We start from the raw sequence: 20,254 nt of genomic DNA on the forward strand, positions 1-20,254 counted from the left end.
TTGATCCCGTCGGTTGGTTACTGACGGGTACGTGTTTTGCAGCTGATATCACAGGGCACATTAACTGGGCAGCCTCCCTTCAGGGTGACACGTGCCGCTGAGGGGCTCCCGGCTCCTCACGGGGACAGCGGGCGGGAGCGGAGCAACCACCGAGGCGGGGCGGCCCGGTGACACCGCGGGCTGCCGGCTGAGCCCCGGCCCGAGGGGCCCGCGCTGGCGGGCGGGCCGGCCCGGAGGACCCGGTGGCCCCGCCCCGCCCCGCCCCCAGTCGCGGGCACCGGGGCCCCGCCCGCGCCGCGGGGGCCGCTGGGATGGGTAGTCCCTGCCGCCCGCGCCGGAGGACTCCCCGTCCCAGCAGCCCCCGCGCGGGCGCCGTGCCCTCCCCTCCCGCCGCGTCCTGTCGCGCCGCCTGCTGGGCCCTGTAGTCCGCAGGGGCAGCCCCGCCGCCCGCCGGCATTACGCGAGAACTACAGCTCCCGGCAGGCAGCGCGGCGCGGCTTCTCCCGGCCCGCGTCCCCCACCGCGCCGTGTTGTTGCGCCCGGCCCGGCGCGGCCCGGCCCTCCCCACCCCGCTCCCGGCGCTCCCGCCCCGAGCTCGGTGTCTCAGGGCAGCCCGGAGCGGCAGCGGGCTCGGCGGCGGCTCCGTGCGCCAGGGCCCGGCATGGCACCGCGCCGCCCTGAGGGCGGGGACCGTTCGCCGTAGGTGCGGCGGCGCCCGGGACCGGGAGGGCCCCAGGGGCCGTGCGGGGCGGGGATCCGCCTGAGGGGCCCTGAGGAGGCGGCTGGCGTGGGGCGCTCCGAGGAGGCCGTGGTGGGGCGGGGGTCCGTGAGGTGGGGTGGCAGAGCGGGGCCGGGGGGCGGCCGTGGGGCACCGTGATTGGGGGACACCGAGGGGGCTGTGGGGAGGTGGGGGAGCCCTGGAGAGGAGCTGAGGGGACTGTGCTGGGTCGGGGCTCTTTGGCTGCGGAGCCCCGTGGAGAGGGTTGCTGAGGAGCGCAAGGCCCGGGGCAGAACCGGGGAGCACTGGCGGGTGTACCCGGGGGTGGGGTAGGGTTGGGGTTCCCTTGGGAGGAGGAGGAGGAGGAGGAGGAAGGGTGCTGGGAACTGAGCTCTGCAAGTGGATGTACTGGGGAGCAGAGGGGAACCCTCAGAGGATTGCTGGGGAGCACGAGGAGGAAGGGGGTGTCAGGATAATACTGGGGATGGTGATGAGGAGATGGTGCTGGAGAGACAACTGTAATACTGGGAGCAAGCTGAGGTGATGGTGCCTGAGGCTCTGTCAGTATACATCATTAAAGTGGGTTTCTTGATACATCTGGAGAGCATGTCTGGAAAGAATTGAGAAATGGGGTCTGCAAGGAGGGGCTGGCATACTTAAAATGGGCTGAGGTTCAAGGAGAAGTGCAAATCGAGGTGAAAAACGATGCAAGTAGCTCTTTTGGGGAATGAGCCAGGCTCCAAGAACCTTGAGTCAGAGCTGTTGTGTTCTTGCTTGTTGCAGTTGACCGGTGGATGAGAAAGCGTTGCTTTCCCGCTGTGCTACGACATCCCAACCCTCCCTGGTTCTGCCAAAGCGGATGTCTGACCATCCCGTAGGCATGGCTCACTTGAGAGAATTTGCCAGCCAGGTAAGTGGCGATTAACATTTGTTTTAAACTCTTGTATCAATAACAAACATAACACCCCCAGAAAATCACGTTTTGCCACTCTTTATCTCTCTTTCACATGTCTTGGCTTAGTCCTGTTAGCCAGTTGATTTGTGTCTTAGTCCGTGGTGGCGTTGGACTGACAGCTTTAGGTTGCCAGCCAAATAGAAAGGGAATTCTTCACCCGGTGTGCTGCCTTTCTCTGAGGTTAACTTTGCTCTTCTTAGGGAGACCGGAATAATTTGTTCTCTGTTTTTGGGAGGGGGAAGTCTAGAAATGGGAACAGAAAAGCTGTGTGTGCAGGCTGTGCTAGACGTACCTTACTGGAGTGTTCATAGCAGTAGCCTCAGGTTGCTTGTAACCTTAATGCATAAAAGGTAGTGATATTTGGTACTGAATGTTTAACCATTCTGAGAGAGATGTGAGCCTCAGTGGATGCGGTTAAATCCCGTTGTCGTGATGACATTTTCATAAGAGGAATATGGAAGGATGATGTCATGGCTTGGGACTAGAAGCTAAACCACATTAATAGTATTGGCTTGAATCTTCTTTCTTCTGAGTTTGGTTGTGGGGTGTGTTTTATTATTGGCAGATGTCAATTCTGAATGTACGTCTTGTTAAACCATGTTTTGTGAGAATTTTTGACGTTTTTCTGTTCTGCTCCTAGGTGTAGAATTATAATACTAAAAGCCTTAGTGGTTCGAGATGATGCTTTCACCAAGCCTTTTCTGATTTAGAAGTGATTTGCAATGCATCTTAGTTTGCATGCTGTCTTTCACATAAACTGTTTCCCTGCAGTGTGTATGGAATTAAATGCAAATATAATGCTTGAGTGAGTCATGGTACAGGGAGGGAAATGAAAGGAATAGGAAAGGATACTGTCTGGTTAGGGCTGAAAACTGAGTTCTGTAGCTACAGCAGAGGTTGCTCTGAAGCTTTTTTGTTCCCAGCATTCACTAATGAAGCTAATCAGAGTTCTGGTGGTCTCATCTCAGAATTTATTATGTAGATGTAGGGCATTCTCAGGTTCTGTCATCCCATGACTCTCAGTCTGAACCTGGAATAGGAAAGCAGCCTGTGTTGTCCTTTCTTCAGGAATCCTTGCTGGGACCTTGTAGCCTTTGCAACTGGGGCTTGCTGGAAGAGCAGGAGGAACTGGCCTGCAGTTCTGTTCACCAGAGGCTGGGGAGTGGTGGGAGGCACTGTGAAAACTGAGAGGTGCTGGACTTGGCTTTGGCTGCCAGTTCTGTTGCTAACATACAGGATTACCCCGGGCAAATCCCCCGGCTGCTTTACCTCTGTGCCTCTGTTTCCCTGCCTCCAGTAGTTGTCTCTCTCTTTTCTTGGCTGCCCTTTGTACATAGCACACAGCGGGCCTCTGCTCTCTGTTGGAAGCTCTCTCTGCTAGATGATGTATTTGCAGTGTTTAAAGCTCTGACCTGAGCTCTGTTTCTAGTTTTGTTGTTCCTTATGTGACCTTGAAGGAGGCGTTCAGGTTCTCTGCCTGTGTAACGCTTCCCTCGTTTGAAGCAAAAGAATACTATCTGTGAAGCCAGTTGGGAGTCTCAGACAAATTGGTGTTCTTCAAAGGGTTGAACGCAAATTTCCCTCTTGTCTATACCACAGAAGTTGAAAACTGTCTCAGGTTTAGCAGTTGAAAAGAGCTCTGCACAGATTTCCTGTAGACAGGGAAGCTTTCAAATGTTTTCAGGTACGAAGCTGATTTCCCCTAAGAGAACACAGTGCCTGCTGCAGGTATCTCTGGTGGTGGCCCAGAGATGAGTGTGTAGCGTGCAATGTGGGTAATAATGGATGGGAGGTTGGGGAGGAGAGGAGCCAGTGGAGGAAAGAAGGTCAGTAGCTGAGGTTTTTTTAAAACCAACTTCCTCCTTCCACTGTGTTTGGCAGAGGAAAATGATGTTTGTTTGGCTGGTTGGAAAGTGCTCTAGTCAGAAGTAGCACTAAATGCTGCTGTAGTTCCATATAAACCTTTGTTGGCTGCCAAACTCCCAGTCCGCTTCAGCTCTTAAAGTATTGAGACCTTGACAGTCTTTTTCTGTTACAAACTTCTGCCACATAGAACAGTGATTCTGATGCTGACTGCTTCAGACTGAGGAACTCTCATTTCCAAAAGGGTTTAAGCACCTCTCTGTGTTTCATGCAGCAGATGCAGGTGTGTCTCTTGCTCATGGTGCTGAATGTGACTCTTTTGAGAGTGAGTTCCAGCCAGCCACAGCCCAGAGAGAAGACCTTGAGCTGGTTCAAAGGGCATTTGCTTCTGTTCCCAATATGCAGCTTATCTTTCCAGTTAACAGCTTTGAAATGAGGGTAGATATTTACCTTCCTTCTCTAGTCTCCTCTCACAGGCTGTGGCTATCAGGTCTCTAGCTGGAAGTGGCAGAGCTGCCAAACCCTTTCTTTCCCCATGGAGCAGCTGGTGTTACTGCCAGACTTGTCTCATAACACACTGCAATTCTTAATTCCTGATGTCTGCAGCGAGTTGCTCTGTTTTAAAACATGGCATCATTAATTGTGATGACAAATGCCCCCACACCTGTCATGACAGAGCATCCTCCTTTCTTGGGGTGTGAGATTAAATCCTGGGGGGCAGAAGCAGAGTACGTTACTAATAGATTGTCCTCATCCCTCTTTTTGCCTCCCCTTCCTGCACATACAACCAAGACAGCACTTTGTGCGTTGTTCATGCCTGACTGAGCCGTCTCTGGTGTCTGACTGCTCTCATAGGGGAGAAATAGCACGAGGCTTTTTGCTCCAGAACTGCCATGTAGCTGACATTCAGTCAAGTAAAATGTGAGGTGACCATCCCTTAAAGGTTTTACGTGTTGTAGTAGAACAAGGAGCAGTAGCTCTTCACACTCTGTCCTGGAGCTCCGTTTTGCACCTCTGGTGGGTTCTGTGAATGTGGAAGAAGATGGAAAGATCCCAAGCTGGCGAGCAGTTGCAAAGTTGACAGTTGCTGATAAGCGTCATAGAATCCTAGAATAGTTTGGGTTGATGGGACCTCCCCAGCTCCCCCAGTGCCACCCCTGCCATGAGCAGGGACATCTTCACCAGCTCCGGTTGCTCAGAGCCCCGTCCAGCCTGGCCTGGGATGTCTCCAGGGGTGGTTCATCCACCACCTCTCTGCCCAACCTGGGCCAGGCTCTCACCACCCTCAGGGACAACAATTTCTTCCTCATGTCCAGCCTGAACCTCCCTCCTTTAGTTTAAAACCATCACTGCTTATCCTGTCGCAACAACCTTTCTTCTTGTTGTGGTGTGGAAGGTGCTGGCCTCTTCTCCCAAGTGACAAGCACCAGGACCAGAGGAAACAGCCTCAAGTTGCGCCAGGGGAGGTTGAGGTTGGATCTGGGGAACAATTTCTTCCCCCAAGGGCTGTCGGGCATTGGAACAGGCTGCCCAGGACAGTGCTGGAGTCACCATCCCTGGAGGGTTGGACAGACAGAGATGAGGTTCTCAGGACATGGGGCAGTGCCAGGGGTGGGGGAATGCTTGGAGTCTATGATCCTGAGGGGCTCTTCCAACCAAAATGATTCTTTGGGACACCTGTGCTGATTTATGCAGGTGTAAAGAATTTCAGCTGGCTGCCGTTACTTTGTACTGATGAAGCTTTTCAGGTGTGTTCATAGCTGTGCATTTCCAGGATAATTCTCTAATGAGTGGCAGTGAGAGCAGTTTGTATTTAGAAAAGAGGCAGATCCTGCGTGTTACACCCCTCCTTGCAGTGCTCTACGGATGCCGATTTATTGGGGTAAGGGAGAGTCAGGCTACACAGAATGCATTCTCCTGCCAGAACTGCATTTATTCTGCTGAGTGCTGAGGCTTCTTTGCCCATGAATCGGAACATCTGCTCATCAGCAGTGAGTTACTGTGTGGCAGCTCAGACAAGACTCTTTTGATGGACAAGAGCGTCAGAGCAGATGTCCTGCAGACTGGCATAATTTTATCTGTCCTGGTCTGTCGTGGGAGTTCAGGATTGCTTGCACGAAGGTGCCAGCTCGCAGTATGTTCTGTGGTGCCCTCAGTGGCAGCTCACAAGGTGTTCCACTGGGCAGGCACTGGCTTGCTTGAATCAAGAACGAGCCTGTTTCCTCCTCCGTGTTTGCAGCAAGTGAAGAGATTTTTTTAGCAGCCTCTGGTCTGCGGCGGGCGTCCGGCAGACTGGAGCCATGGCTGGAATGACTCTCTACCACTTTGTTCCATACTCGCTCACTAGGTTCTGCCTGTTGCTGGGTATGATCTGTGTGATTTTGGCAACTTGGCAAACATCCTCAGGCCCTCCATGGAGTCAGACTCTTGCCCTTGCACCTGAGAGCTCTGAAGCATTTCCAGATCAGTTTTGAAGTGACAGGTAATGGGAAGGAAAATCAAGTACCTACAAAAGAAGTTTCGTGTTCCAGCCTAAGGTAGTAGGCCTGTCTCTTCTGCTCAACAGAGCTGTATTGTTTTCCTGAGTCCCTTGGGCAAAGTTTCCATGTGCTCATCAGGAAGGTTTGTCTCCCTCACCGTCCCTACATGAGCTGCTTTTTTCCACAGAAAATGGGATAATCTGACATCAAGGTATGGAAGCTTGTTCACGAAGCTGTCTGTGACTGCAGAGTCTGATAGGTAAAAAGCTGCCTGCAGTAGCCAGTGCGCTTCTGTTTGATGTCATGTTCTTGAAGAATGAGTCCTGATTCTTTGATGTGCCATGCCAGGCTGAGGAGGGCAGCAGTAACTTACACCTTGACATTTCTCGTGAAAAAATTGCTTACGTGGGAGGGGAGGAATCTTTTCTTGCAGGGTTGCTTCCCTGCAGAATTCACGTGGATAGCGTTTCCTTTACCAGCTGAGCCAAGTGCTTCTAGGAGACGATCCTCTTTTTCTCCCTTCCTATGGTGTGTGGAGTGGCGAGTGGCATTTTTAAGGGGCGGTAGGTCACTGTGCAGGGGAGCAGCAGAGCCAGCTTGCTGCCCCTTCCTGTTAGTTGGTCAAGAGGTGGACACTGCTTCTGGACTAGCAAGACCTCCCTGTGCTGCAGGCATCGTTCTTGTCTCATGGCATTTCTCAAGCTCAAATCCTCTTCCTTTCCAGTGTGCCTGGTATGTATCTCCAGTTCCTTTCATCTCTGCGTATCCCCTCCAGTCTGTTTCCGGTGCATTTGTTGAAGTACAGCCTGTTTGGGTGTTGCCATGGATGCACAAGGATATTTGCTTATCCTTCTGTATCTTGGGCTGTGATTTTGTGATTCTGTGACTGTAAAGCTCACTCTGGGCCTGGCTTAACTCCATACAGCAGTGCCCTGGGCACAGAGGGCAAACAACCTGTAATGACTGGCTGGCTTAATCATTAAGCAGTGATGGCCTGCTGCTAGAACCGGTATTAGATGGAAAAATGCAGCTGCCCTGTTCTTGGATAAAATCCCTGCCAGCTGAAGGCCCCTGCGAGGGAGTGGTCCCTCTGGGTGATGTATTGGAGGTGAGACCGGGTAGTTCTGGGTGTGTGAACCTCACTGTAACAGCTTGGCTGCTTCCTCTAGGTCAGGCCATATTTTCCAGATTTATTTATTTTTTTTTTAAACTAGACTGATTTTTTTAAAAGTCAGAGAAACTAAGCACAAGGAGCCTTTTAGTAGCATGAAGCAGAGCAAGACCTCCTGGCCTGCAGCTGGGCAGAATGAACTCGATAATTTTCATTTCTCCCTTTTCTTGGCCATACTCATCTTAATAAAGAGTTACTCTGAAGACTCAGTATTTCTCCGATGATGATCATGTTAGTGTCTTCCCAGTTGATGTGCTTATCTAACAATATTTGCTTTTGCATCTGGGCATGCTGGCCAAAGGAGAGGCTGTTCCAGGAAAGCAGGTGGGGTGTCCATTCAGCTCTCCTGTCTTCTGTGGTTCGGGCGGGTGCCTGACCTCTGTGCTGCTGACCTTCCAAAAAACACAAGGCTCCTTCTGCAAACATCTGAAGAGAGTTGTGCTGGGTTTCCATCTGGCTGCAGCAGAGAAGTGGCTGACGTGATCTGGTGTTTATATTACCGGAGTATTTCACTCTCCAAACAAGTAGGGAAGGGTGAAAATCTTTCAGATCATTCCAGTCTTTGAGTGCAGGAAGGCAGACTAGGGAAACATCTGTGTGAGCTTCTGATGGCCTCTTGCTGGTGCCCATTTTCTCATCCAGATCTTCCAAAGAAGGCTGGTTCTGGTACACCATGCCTGCCCTTCTATTCAAGCGTGAGCAAGTGCTTGCTCATGGAGCAAGTTTAGTGCCCACAGTTGAGCAGTCCTGTCCCAAAGGAGCTGCCACATTCCGTAGAGATTCTTGCTGATTTTCTTCTTCTGGATTTCTCTCCCATTCCTCCCTCACTACTGTCTGTGGGGGCTGTGTAAAAGACTCCTTCAGGTCTTCCCATCTTGCATATGTTCTGTGTTAAGTTTCCCAGCACATGGAGACCCTTTAGGATATGTGAGTTTTGGGTGAATTAAATGCTGCAGTAGATGCGCAGGTAGGGGGATGTGCTGTACAGGGGGTATTGTTGGTGGTCTGCAGGTGCTGTGAGATTTAGTGTATTTTTTCTCATCTCTGCTTTCTGGTGTAGCACTCCAGGGTGGACCCTGAGGAGCTGTTCACCAAGCTGGAGCGGATCGGCAAAGGATCGTTTGGTGAAGTGTATAAAGGGATCGACAACCGCACCAAGGAAGTAGTTGCTATCAAGATCATTGACCTGGAGGAGGCTGAGGATGAAATTGAGGACATTCAGCAGGAGATTACGGTGCTCAGCCAGTGCGATAGTCCCTACATCACCCGGTACTATGGCTCCTACTTGAAGGTAGGACAAAGCCGTGGCAACTCTCTTGCCAGCAGTTTGGGAATGGGGTCGGCATCTCCGTGGGTGCTGCAGCTGATGGTGGCACACAGCGCTGAAAGGTGCCCGAGCTGCGAGTGGCTCTGCTCACTGCCCTTCTGTGGCCTTAGTAGGAAGCTGGGCTTTAAGACACTCACCAAGCACATGGAAATGAGGTGCCTGGTACAGTGTGGTCCCAAGAGGAGGGCACTTCACTGGAGAGAAAATTATTTGTTGAAGATGCTGATCTCTCCTCAGTTTGACCATTCTTGAAAGGAAGTTTGTGGAATACTTTCCCAAAATGCCACAGTTTTAAGGTAGTACCGCTGAGGGCTTTATGCCTCTGGAAAAAAGAGGAGTTTGAAACTGTACTTTGTGATGTTGTGATCATCATTTTGTCAGAACTGATGAGAACAGGACCCGAGTCTTTGTGGGGGGCTGATACTGCTGCCATTGAGATGATGTGTAGGAGTCCCCAATGCAAGCCACGAGTAGTGATGACCAGAAGCGGCCTCTGCACAACGGCTGCTGGAGGTGCATGTACCACTGGGTCTGTAGCAAACAGTTCCTGACCTCTTTGGATCCCGATTATTCCTTACGTATTTTTCAAAGGCCATAATGCCGTAATGCAAGCTATTGCATGGATCTGCTTCTGATGTCCTACCAGGACACTGTGAATCTCAGTCTGGAAATCTCTTCTCTTGAGGCGTACAAGAGTGTCTTGTTTATCATGCCCTTCAAGCTGGCAGTTGTGTTAATGAGATCAAAGGCTCCAGAGCTCCCCTGTCATTGTCAAGAATGAGATGTGCTAGATCTGATGGAGTGAAGTTAAATGTCTCCAACCTGAGAATATGAATATATCTGTGGGCTGTGTAGTCTGGTGCCTATAGGGGCACTAAGCTTGCTCAGATAAAACTGCAGACCAAGGGAGAGAAATGTACTGGTGGCAGGTCTGCCGTTACAATGCTGTGTCAGCAGGAAAGAGAGAGCTGGGAGCTCCCTCCATAAGCTTCTGAGAGCTGTGGTGTGCAGCCTCTCTTGGACTGCGTACAGGACTACTCGTGTGTCTTGCTGCCTCTGGAGTGTTTCACTTTTCTCCCTGCTTTTACTAGTGTCTTTGTTCTTGATTGTGCTCTTGCTTGCAGGGCACTAAGCTGTGGATAATCATGGAGTATCTAGGAGGAGGTTCAGCCCTGGATTTGGTAAGTACGTGGTGAGCTCTGGACCATGAAAAATGTTGGCTGGAACCTTAGTTTGTGAAATGTCCTTAAGCCAGACACTCACTTGCCACATACCATCTTTTTGACAGCCCTGTGCTGGAAGGGTAGGCACTGCAGGACAGACAAGCTGCTGTTGTGTGTCCTAGGACAGAGGGAATGTTTGCACGGCGCTCAGCTGTCAAAGCACTCCTCTCTAGCACGCTCTGCTGCCTTACAGTGGGAAGAGCCAGTGAATTGATGCGTGACAGCAGCCAGTTGGTTTTGAGCAGTGCAAATCCATATTTCCCCTAATCAAAGCTCTGTGCCTGCAAAGAGTTTGTGATATTGTTTAGTGCTTGCGTGGCATCAAGCTCAGCAGGGAACTGGTCTACAATCAGGATTCTCGGGTGTTTGATAGTACAAATTGCATCTAACAACTTACTCCAGATTTTGAGGGAATGCAAATGCAGAATAAACACATGGGCAAAGTTCTGCTGTGCTGTATTCTGTCACAGAATTTTGCTGTTCTCCTTAGGATAATAAAGCCTGTTTTTCCAGAGCAGTAACTAAGGTCATATAGTGAAAGCTGCCGAGCCTGCACTGACCTGGAGGAAGCGTGTGTGGGAGGCTGTCAGCAGCAGAACTCAGTGTCGGAACCTCAGTTACTGCACTGCGAAGGCTGAGCTTGCTTTGGGAAGGGATTGAAAGGAGAAGAGCTTTAACACAATACTCCGCAGCCAGAGGGAAGAAGTTGTCTCCGGGCTATTTCAGTGGCTAAAATTCAGTTCTTGCATGCTAGCAGAGACTTGCACAAGAGAATCTGCTCAGATGTTCTGTTCACCACTGTATTTCCAAGCCAAAGTGAGAGATGAGCATCCTGCTGTTTGCTGGGGAAGCCTTTAATAGACTAACAGAAAATCCCCCAAAAGTTTTCCATTTAGTGTTGCCAGGTGCAAAGTCCAGTGTTCTGCTTGCGGAATGCGCATCAGGAGTGTAATAGGTGCTTCCTGCGGAGTACGACCTGTTTGGCCAAGATTCCCAAGTAACAAACTGAGAGACTGGAAAATCCAAGGCATCAGTCACCCTCCTTAAAAATCATCTTTCTGCCCTTTATCAGCTGAAGCCGGGACCCCTTGAGGAGACTTACATAGCTACTATCCTGAGAGAAATCCTAAAGGGTTTGGATTATCTACACTCTGAGAGGAAGATCCACAGGGACATCAAAGGTAAGAGTGGATAGCTGGGCTCTCTTTCTTGTAAGAGAAGTTACTACCATAAGATTCAGAAGTATTATACAGCAATAATATGAGAGGTTTCAAAGGCTGTTTGTTAGTGCTGCTTTTCCTGTTGGGTTGCTTGTTTCTAAGTCTGATGCTTGTCAGTCTACTGCAACTCATGTTTTTCATGTCTTTAGAGTTTAAAGTAACAGTAGGGATCTGTAGCTCTTTTCTGATATTTATAGTTTGGACAGGCAGGGGGCTAAAGCAAAGGAGTCGGTGAAGGGCACGCTCAGATGTTAGCTGACTCTCAGTTATGTCTGGATATTTGCTTTAGTGCTGGACCTCAAGGCCCATGTGTGCTGGTTATTGAGGTTGTAACTTACCATGAAGGTGAGCTGTCCTCACACAGGGTTCACAGCCCTAGAAAATCAGGGCAGCTTGTCTCAGCTTATCCTGCGCCTGACTTTTATAGTCATTGGCTGTGTGCAGCGTAGGGAGACCTGGCATCTGCTTCCCGAAGAGCACGGAGCATCGAAGGACAGCGGGAGGATGAGGGGACGGTGCTGCGGAGACGTGGCCAACTGCTCTGACCCTCTGCAGGAAGTGGGAACAAGCAAAGGAGAGAAACCTCATGCAGGGAGATGGGTAGAAAAGATTCCATTGCGTATGTGAGACACCAGGTTTCTAGTGCTGCAGGCCGTGCAGGACTGTTGGCCACCAGCAGAGTAGGGAAGTGCTGAAAGGTTGTAGGTAGAGTCTCTCTTGGAATGAAAAGACCTGCCAAACAAACCCAAACAAAAAAACAAGCATCCCAAAAACTGAACAATGCCACTGCATTAACCTGAGTGAATGGGAATCGGTACAAGACTAGGACTTGTGAGCTATTTAGAAACGTCTTCTATTTAACCTGTGCTGAATGCTGCTCTGAAAAAAAATTGAGACCATTTGAGGTGTCTTGGGTCACGCTACCCTCTCTTCTTTGTGCGGCCATGAATCACATGTAGTGGACTGTGTGGCCCTTCACATCTGCTCCTTGCTCCTACCCTAGAAATATTCCCCTTCTGCTCTGGCCAGGCGTACGAACTTGCTCCATGTTACACAGCAGAGGTCAGAGCACGAGAATGAGTCTGAGGCTGGAAATCCCAGCTGAGGGTTTTCTCTGGGGCAAAGGCGGATGCCACGGGAGGTCTGTTCTCAGTATTCAGTTTTGTGTGGGCTGGAGATGATGCAGAAACCAGTGGCCTTAATGCTTATTTGCATGAACAGCTGCCAATGTGCTGCTTTCGGAACAAGGAGATGTGAAACTGGCTGACTTTGGGGTGGCTGGACAGTTGACGGACACGCAGATCAAGAGAAACACCTTTGTTGGGACTCCATTCTGGATGGCACCAGAGGTCATCAAACAGTCTGCTTACGACTTCAAGGTGAGCTGGGAGCAGGATTGCTGCTGTGTATGAGATGGTGCTAGGGTTTATATAGGGATTGTAAGTGCTGTTTGTTGCAAGAATGATGTTTTCCTGTTACAGTTCAGGGTCTGTTGGAGAGGTTTGCCTATGAGATGTGAAACACCGTATCTGATTTTATGTGATCAGCCCTTCAGCTGTGCTAAAGCTGCATGCTTCCATGTTGCAGATTGCTCCTTGCTGCTCTGTGCTGTCACTGTTCTTGCTCTTCTTTCAGGCAGACATCTGGTCCCTCGGAATTACAGCCATTGAACTAGCAAAGGGAGAGCCTCCAAATTCTGACTTGCATCCTATGAGGGTTCTCTTCCTGATCCCCAAAAATAACCCTCCAACACTTGAGGGTCACCACAGCAAGCCCTTCAAGGAGTTTGTGGAAGCCTGCCTCAATAAGGATCCTAGATTTGTGAGTATTGCTCTCCCCCTGTGAATTGCAGAGGCCAAAGATTCGTTTAGCAGGAAGAGCTTTTGGTGCAAGGCTCCTGGAGAGAAAGAAGTACTGAGCTTGTGGAAAGGGCGGGCAAGTCTGGCAAGAATTGAAGTCAATATGCTTGCATGGTTCATGTACAGAGATGGTTACATATTGCATGCTTTCCTTATTTGCTCCAGAGGCCGACAGCTAAAGAGTTGCTAAAGCACAAGTTCATCACACGCTACACCAAGAAAACCTCATTCCTAATGGAGCTGATAGATCGATTCAAGCGCTGGAAGTCAGAGGGCCATGGAGAAGATTCCAGCTCTGGCGATTCAGATATGTACGTACGTGTTCTGTGCGTGGGGTGTCCCTGCTGTACGCTACACGCCCTGGGACAGCCCACTGCGAGCAGCTCGGGGCCTTCTGTGCTTTTCCCTGCCTGCGCTGGGGATCTTGCGGAAGCTCAGGGAGCCCTGTGAGTGTCTGCTTGTGGGAGCAAGTGACTGAAGAGTGTGTCTGTGACCTCCTGTGCGCTGGGACCTGGGACTCTGTTCTGGCCTTAACCAGCGCAGCCTCTTTGCTGAGTGTAAGGGATCAGAAGTACTAACAAGAAACGTCTAGACTGTGCATAACTAGTAAAACAAGGCTCTTGGTGCACATTTAGTTAAACACATCAACTTTCCAAAGAGCTACAGGCGTTAGTAGCTGTTGCAACAGCTGTGTGTGTTTGTGTATTTGTAGTTTTTGTAGCTTTGCTACTGGTGGGGAGGATATGTTCCTTGGGTGAGGACAGGGCACTTTGTTGCCTGGCTGGTGTCACAGAGCTTCTCTTCACCTGTAGGGGCAGTGACTCAAGTGACCGAGGACTCTGGGAAGCTGGCTTGCAACATCTAAGCCTGGCCCCTCAAATTGTGAGCTTGGATTGTCTTGAAGTTCTCCTAAATTTAACTACTGCTTGAAACTGTCCTTATGCTGGCTAGAGCAGAAAGGTAGCTGTTGTGATTTGGAAATACGCTGTAGTACTTGGCTCAGATCTCTGTGGTGCTGTAGTGGTTTCTCTTTAGGATTTTTTCTGGGACAGGGAAACGCCCGGAGCCCTGCGGTGATACGGCAGTTGGGAGGGAGAGCTTGTGGCTGTGGGAATGCGCAGGTAAAACACCCGGTGTGTGGAGCTGAGGCTTTGTCTTGACCATCGCCTTTTCATTTGCAGTGATGTGGACACAGAAGATGGAGACCAAGGTCCAATCTGGACATTCCCACCAACGATTCGCCCCAACTCCTTAAGCAAGCTGCACAAAGGAATGGCTCTTCATGGTTCCCAGAAGGTCTGTTTGCCATCAGTGCCTTTGGAAGTGGACTGAACTAACACAAGCTTTTGAGGGTCTCGTGGAAGCTACCAGGCCCTTGTGCTCTAAAATTTAGTCTGGTATCAAGGGCTAGCGGCCCAGAGTTGCCTGTTCCAGGGTACTGTGGTCTGTGCCCTTCCTGAGGCGTGCTGGGGCACTGCCGCGGGGGTGCTGCGGATTTACTGAAGGCTTGGCAGTCTGTGTGCCCTGGGAGCCTTGGCCTGTGCTTGTAACGTTTTTCATGTTGCTTTCTAGCCTACTGAGCCCATCAAGAGGCAACCACGGTCACAGTGTCTCTCCACGCTTGTTCACCCAGTTTTTGGGGAGGTGAGTAGAACCGTCTTGGTGTCTGTGGTGGCTGGAGATGAAGAGATACCTGATATGGGTAAGCAACTGGGAAGGATTTGGAGAAGGGAGGTGGGGTAAGGTATGTAGTGGGGTTAAGGGGTTGTGCATCTGTTCAAAGGTCTATACCCTGTGTTAGCAAAGTGAATATGCCCCTGAGTGTCCTCTCCAATACGAGTGTGTTCCTAGCAGCATTGCATTACTGCGGTGTCTGCTGGCGAGGACAAGGCCTAAGAGAACCTGTTCCTTATCAGTGGCAGCTCTGGCCTCTCGTGTCCCTGGCTGACGTGCAGCTCGTGTCAGGGTGGGCAGGAATTGGAGTTTGCTGTGGCTGTGCTTGTTCCCTGTCCCCACGCTGGGTGCTGCTGCCCGCAGCAGAGTTGCTGAGGGGAACGTGGGTGGATTTAAACAGGAACTGGCTTTGCCCGTTGTTAGGCCACCTTCTTAATTTGCGCGTGCCTGCTATTGCTGGCATGCCAAGGAGTGACCTACTGCATGGCCTGTGGAAGAGAGACACAGAAAATGGTTTGGAAAATCCACCCTGTTTCCCTCCCTTGTGTTCTAGGTGGGGATGTGGAGTTGCCGTACCATTAGTGATGGGGTAGTGTCTGTATCAGCAGAGAGCTAATTGTTTTTCCAGCTGGGTGATGTTTTAAAAGGGAGGAGAAGAGGATGATAATCATAAGGGATGACTGGCTACACAGTTCAGTTGCTGTTTCCAGTAGGAGTGTAGGAAAGGAGGTTCTGCTTGAGAAGAAATAGCTAACCCAGACAGCAGCCCTTTTTCTGCTCCTGATGAGTTGCTCTTTTCTCAGTTCCAATGCTGTTCCAGGAATGGTCCAGCAGAGAGCTGTGCTTTTTCAGGCATAGTCTCTGGACTTAAATTTCTTTCCGCAGGTTTAGTGCTATGTAGAAAGAGAGTTTGCTGCAGAGCGGGAAGCGGAGCTTGTTCTGAAAAGCAGGCATGCAATACTCTTGAGACAGCACCGCTTTGGAAATTGAGAGTTTAGCTAACTGGCCTCCACAGGGCTTGACTTCCAGAGGTCAGAGCGTAGGGCAGATGGTCTGGGTCTTGTAGACCAAGACCTATGAGATAAAATGGATAAAAATATTGTTGGTTCCTGATGCAGGCAGTTTGTCCGTGCAGCGTAATCACCCACATCTGGTTCTCAGTCCTTTCTCTGTAGGAGCCTTCTAAGGGAGGGGATTCTCAGAGCTGTGAGTTCTCAAACCAATGAGCACATCTTCGTGCTTCTCATTTCCAACTCACTGCGCCAGTTCCAGGTGGGAAGTGGCTTCGTGGGCCTTTCATTTCCGCTGGTTTGACTCCCTTGCCCCAGATTTGCTGGTCTTCCTTTCCTTTGATTAGACTTCTCTGCTGACCCCACGCAGTAAAATCAGGTGCAGGGAAGGTTCTGGGCAGTCTGTGAGGTAACCTGCCTTCTGTGTGCAGTAGCAGGGGGCTGGAAGGAAATCTGCTCCACTGCTGGTCACACTTGTTGTTCTTTTCAGTGTGAGTTTCCTACCAACAGCAGACTTTCTCCTTCTCACCGTCGCATTAGTGCCTCGTAGGCTTTGTGAGTTGAAATCTTACAGAGATGCTGTTCATAATCTTTTATATGCCTTGCCTGTGTGTGTTAATACTGAAAATGACCCATGGTGGGTCATTAACAGAGATGTGGGCAACTGTGAAGCTGGAAATGTGTCTGCCCGCTCAGGGGCAGGGGGGAGAGGGCTGGGCAGCGGATAGAAGCCCCGCTGCAGGCTGTGTGCAGTGCTGCTCTCGGCCCCCTGCCGCTCCCCAGAAAATTACTCTGCCTTGGAAAGCAGCAGATCACACAGACTGCTCACACCACAGGCTGCCAGGCCAGCTAAAGGTCAGGGCTCAGGATCAAAGGCTGGTCAGAAACCGGCAGCTTAGCTGCTCGACGGACCCTGTGTCGCATTCTGCTCGGGGCAGGCAGTCCTTGATCAGGTAGACATCAAATAAAATCCTTGGCTTTAGCATCACAACTATTTTTGGCCTAAGAAATTTGTGTCCTTGATGTGTAACTGAGTTGCGCTCCATGCCCCCGGCCACTTCTGGCTGAGCAGAGGTGTATGCGAGTTGCTCCCACAGCTTTGCCTTAGTCAGCAATTACCCCACTGAAGAGGCAGCAGCTCTTTCTGTGTCCAGTGGAGGGCATGGAGCACAGGGATGGCTCCAGCTGGGGACCGGCATTCCCGTGTTCGTGCTGTTTGCACCATGGAGAAAAGGTGAGCTCCAGCAACAGGAAAGGCTGATCCCAGAACTGCAGGCAAACAACTCTGAGGCTTATGTAAAGCCCTTTAATCAGCACAGCCTAACAGGAGCTTAACTGAACTGGACAGTGGTTAGCTGGCAGACACTGCCTGTTCAACAAAAAGGTTTGATTTGTGTTCAGCTCGCTGTGTAATGAGGCACGGTCAGGAAGGGGCTGTCACACCAGCTGATTGTGTGAAGGAGTTGGGGAAATGCTGCAGAGGATGGCACTGGGTGTTTTCAATGAGAGATCATTCAGGCTCAGCATCCGTGACCTGTCAGGAGCTCCTTAATGCCAGAGGTTTAGCTCGTTCCAATTGGAACCATGTGTAGGTGGACTCATGGCTGGCTCGGGGTGTGCTGACCATGACAGATGCGGGCAGAGACTTTTCATCCGGGTCAGATGCTGCCCGTGGAGGTCCTGGAGCGTGGTTCCATTCCCTGCTCCCCGGGAAAAGCTCTTTCTCGGGGAGGAGCGATTGAGACCGAGCAGCTCCGGATCTGTAGCGTGGCTGTAGTCTCCCTTGGCCTTCCAGCCACTAAAAGCAACTCAGACGTTTTTGTGGTTATTAGAAGTGGTGGTAACTAACTCCTGGTGTTAGGGTATTTTCTGCCCTGCCTGTCAGCAAGCCTTTGTGTGCGCCTGGCCGCTGTTGTTAGCAGCAAAGGTGACAACACTGGTTCAGATATAGCTGGAGTTCTTTGTTCTCTTACTACTTTTGGGTTTTTGGGGCTGCTGATCCATTTCTAATACAATTTATGCTGTTTAAGAGTACACCAGGACCTGTTTGTTAAGGACTCGAGTCGCTATTAGCACCTGGAAGAAATTCTGAACTCCAGACATTGGAATTCTGCCTTCCTGACCTACAAAAAGATCTCTTCTTTATTCATGTCTTTTAAAGAAGAACGTGGGTGTCATTCTGCACCCTTGTGCAGTCCCACTGAAAGGGACTCCACGTCTGTCCTGCACTGCTTGTCTTTCTGCAAGGAGGTGGGGAACTAACGCCGTGTTTCTGGGTTGCAGCTGAAAGACAAGCACAAGCAGACCGGGGGCAACGTGGGAGCCATGGAGGAGCTGGAGAACGCGTTCAGCCTGGCCGAGGAGTCCTGCCCAGGCATCTCGGACAAGCTGATCGCACACATGGTGGAGCGGGTACAAAGGTGAGTGTCCTCTGGGGCGGAGCTGGCGGGAGCTGCGCCGCTCCTGCCCTGCGGCTGCGTAAGGTTGGCACGGGGCACTGAAGACACCCAGAAAGCGAATAGTGATGACAGCTGACCTGACAGTCCCTAAATCACTGCTTTGAACTGCTTGTCATGTAACAGAAGCAGTTCTTCCTGCCTCAGAAGTCCCTTCTCACACTGAACAGGTTTTTGTAGTGTAGATGAACGCTGCAGAGCACAGAAAGATGCTGGTGTTCACCTTCCTCTTGCATATATCTGTATATGACATCCTGCTGGTCCCATGGCCCAGAAGCAAGGACTATGCAAAATGTCATCAGGATTGCTTCTGCGTTTCATGGCAAGAAATGTGATTTACAGCACGATGCGCAGCCAGTCACTCTGCTTGCCCAGCCTCGGGGAACAGGAAACTCCCTTTCCTGAAGTGAATTACTTACTAAACCAGTGAAGGAGTGGTTAGAACCCTCATCAAATAATCACCTAAAGCTGGAAGGAGGATGCTCTTGTCTCTTCTGGCTGAGGCACAGAGGTCACAGAGAGGGTCCTGGTGGTGCCTGCAGCCTCTGAGCAGGAGGGACTCACAGATGTGTGCTGGGTGCAGCTGTTTGAGCGTCGTTCAGGTCGGTCAGCCTGGAAGCAGCGCTGCTGGACGGTGCATCGGCCAGGAGACTGGTTTTTGGAGTCTTGCAACACCTCAGAGACCCTGGGTGATTTCTTACTGCAAAGCACTACACTCAAAATTTCTCATTAGCCTAAAATTGAATCTTAACGGCGTGAGAAAAGTGCCGCCTTGGCTTTTTGCTCAAGTACTGGATTTTTCTTTCAAGGCTTCTTTACCTAGAAAGTTTGGTAGTGGGAGCGGGACTGACAGGTCCAGCCGTACCAGTGTGACCGGTTCCCCCCATTGTTCCTCCCTGCAGGTTTTCACACAGTCGGAACCACCTCAGCTCTGCCCGCTGACACCCGTTCCCTGCCGCTCTTTTCATGAGAACAACATCTCTAATCCCGACCACCATCTGCTGTTGGATGTAACGTTGTGTTACGGACTCCAGAACATTTCAGAGCCTTCATATTATACGTGTTTCCATGACAACCCAGGGTGGGGTTTGCAACACAAGTACAATTTAGACCTTTTGCAGAACCCGAGATGGGTGGTCTAATTGTTTTTACCATGTAATCAATGCAGTTTTTAATTGTTACCCTATGGATGTATCCATTTTGGCTTGGTTTGATTCACAGCTTGTTATTGGTCAATGCCTGGCTGCTGGAAAAGAGGGAGACTCTTCCACTGAGATATGTTTCAAAGGCAAGTCTGATGGGTCTGGCCTCCCGCCCTTCCTGGAGAAGCGTTTGTGAGCAGCTGTGTGCGAGCGCAGGTGCGGTCGAGCTCTCCACACGGTAGAGCAGCTCTCTCGTTGTTCTGGAGGACTGATCCAACCCCTTCATGCACTAGCAACAAGAAGCTTTGGAGTGGAGCAGCCCACGCTGCTGCTCTCTCCCAGCTTGTGGTTTCACAGGACAGGTTTGGGGTTTGCTGACTGTTCTTTTTGTGGCTCTGGGACATCATTCTCTATTAGGCCTTGGTTCATCTAATTCAGGCCACAGCAGAACTTGCCTTGTGTCTCCAGGGACTGGAAGGCAAAGGGGTTGCGGCTGCTTTGGGAGCCGGTGGAGTTCCTTCGCTGCTGCTTTCTGCAGCTGAAGCAACTGGATACGCAGGTTTGGCAGGCAGGGTCTCTAAGCTGAGTACGTGCCCCACGTACTCAGGATTAAAAAACCACACCAGGCGAAAGTGCTGACAGGGCTCCAGTTCCAGGGGCAGATCAGCGTTGTGTAGCAGTTCCTGAGGCGGGAGCCCTCTGCAGAAAGGTCTGAATGGGTGGCAGTGACAGTGTCCCTGTGCTGTGGGTGCTGGGTCGCAAAAGCCGACCCAGGCTCCTTCCCCTTCTTCTCTGCCGTCTCTTTCCAGCTCTTCTCTCAGCCTGGGATCTCAGCTCACGGAAGCCGGGGCTCTGCTCGGCTTGACAAGCCGCGCTGGTGTTTGCTGGCAGAGGTTAAAGCATCCGCTGCTCAAGCAGCGGATGCTGCTTGGCTGCTCAAGCTATTCCAGCAGAGCCATCCCCAACCAGCTTTGCTTTCTGTACAATACTAGTTTATAAAGCAAATCTTTAATCCAGGTAAATGCACAGAGCTTAAACCTGTACTTTAAAGGTGTAGAAAAATAGACTTATGAAAATAACTTATGGTAGTTGGTTGCTCAGAGATCTGCTCTCTAACTGTAAAGATATTCCTGTTAAGTCAGCCAGACCTTAGAGA

The 20,254-nt window shown here is 50.8% G+C and overlaps 1 protein-coding gene across 3 annotated transcripts; it reads left to right on the top strand.

Moving 5' to 3' along the window:
• The first annotated feature begins 535 nt into the window (after positions 1-535).
• STK25 (serine/threonine kinase 25) lies at positions 536-19,150 on the top strand. 3 transcript variants are annotated; one of them, XM_082056812.1, is made up of 12 exons: positions 536-703; positions 1,502-1,628; positions 8,248-8,478; positions 9,639-9,695; positions 10,810-10,918; positions 12,179-12,336; positions 12,593-12,778; positions 12,982-13,127; positions 13,998-14,112; positions 14,389-14,460; positions 17,784-17,920; positions 18,859-19,150. In XM_082056812.1, the coding sequence occupies exons 2-12, from the start codon at positions 1,578-1,580 to the stop codon at positions 18,896-18,898; spliced, it is 1,302 nt and encodes a 433-aa protein (XP_081912938.1). In that variant the 5' UTR covers positions 536-703; positions 1,502-1,577; the 3' UTR covers positions 18,899-19,150. The 3 variants fall into 3 exon arrangements, with proteins under 3 accessions (XP_081912938.1, XP_081912939.1, XP_081912940.1); XM_082056813.1 differs by having other exon boundaries at positions 536-699; XM_082056814.1 differs by having other exon boundaries at positions 700-831.
• Positions 19,151-20,254: the final 1,104 nt, after the last annotated feature.

This window comes from Streptopelia decaocto, assembly GCF_964273445.1.
Source record: "Streptopelia decaocto genome assembly, chromosome: 6".
NCBI classification, from domain to species: domain Eukaryota; kingdom Metazoa; phylum Chordata; class Aves; order Columbiformes; family Columbidae; genus Streptopelia; species Streptopelia decaocto.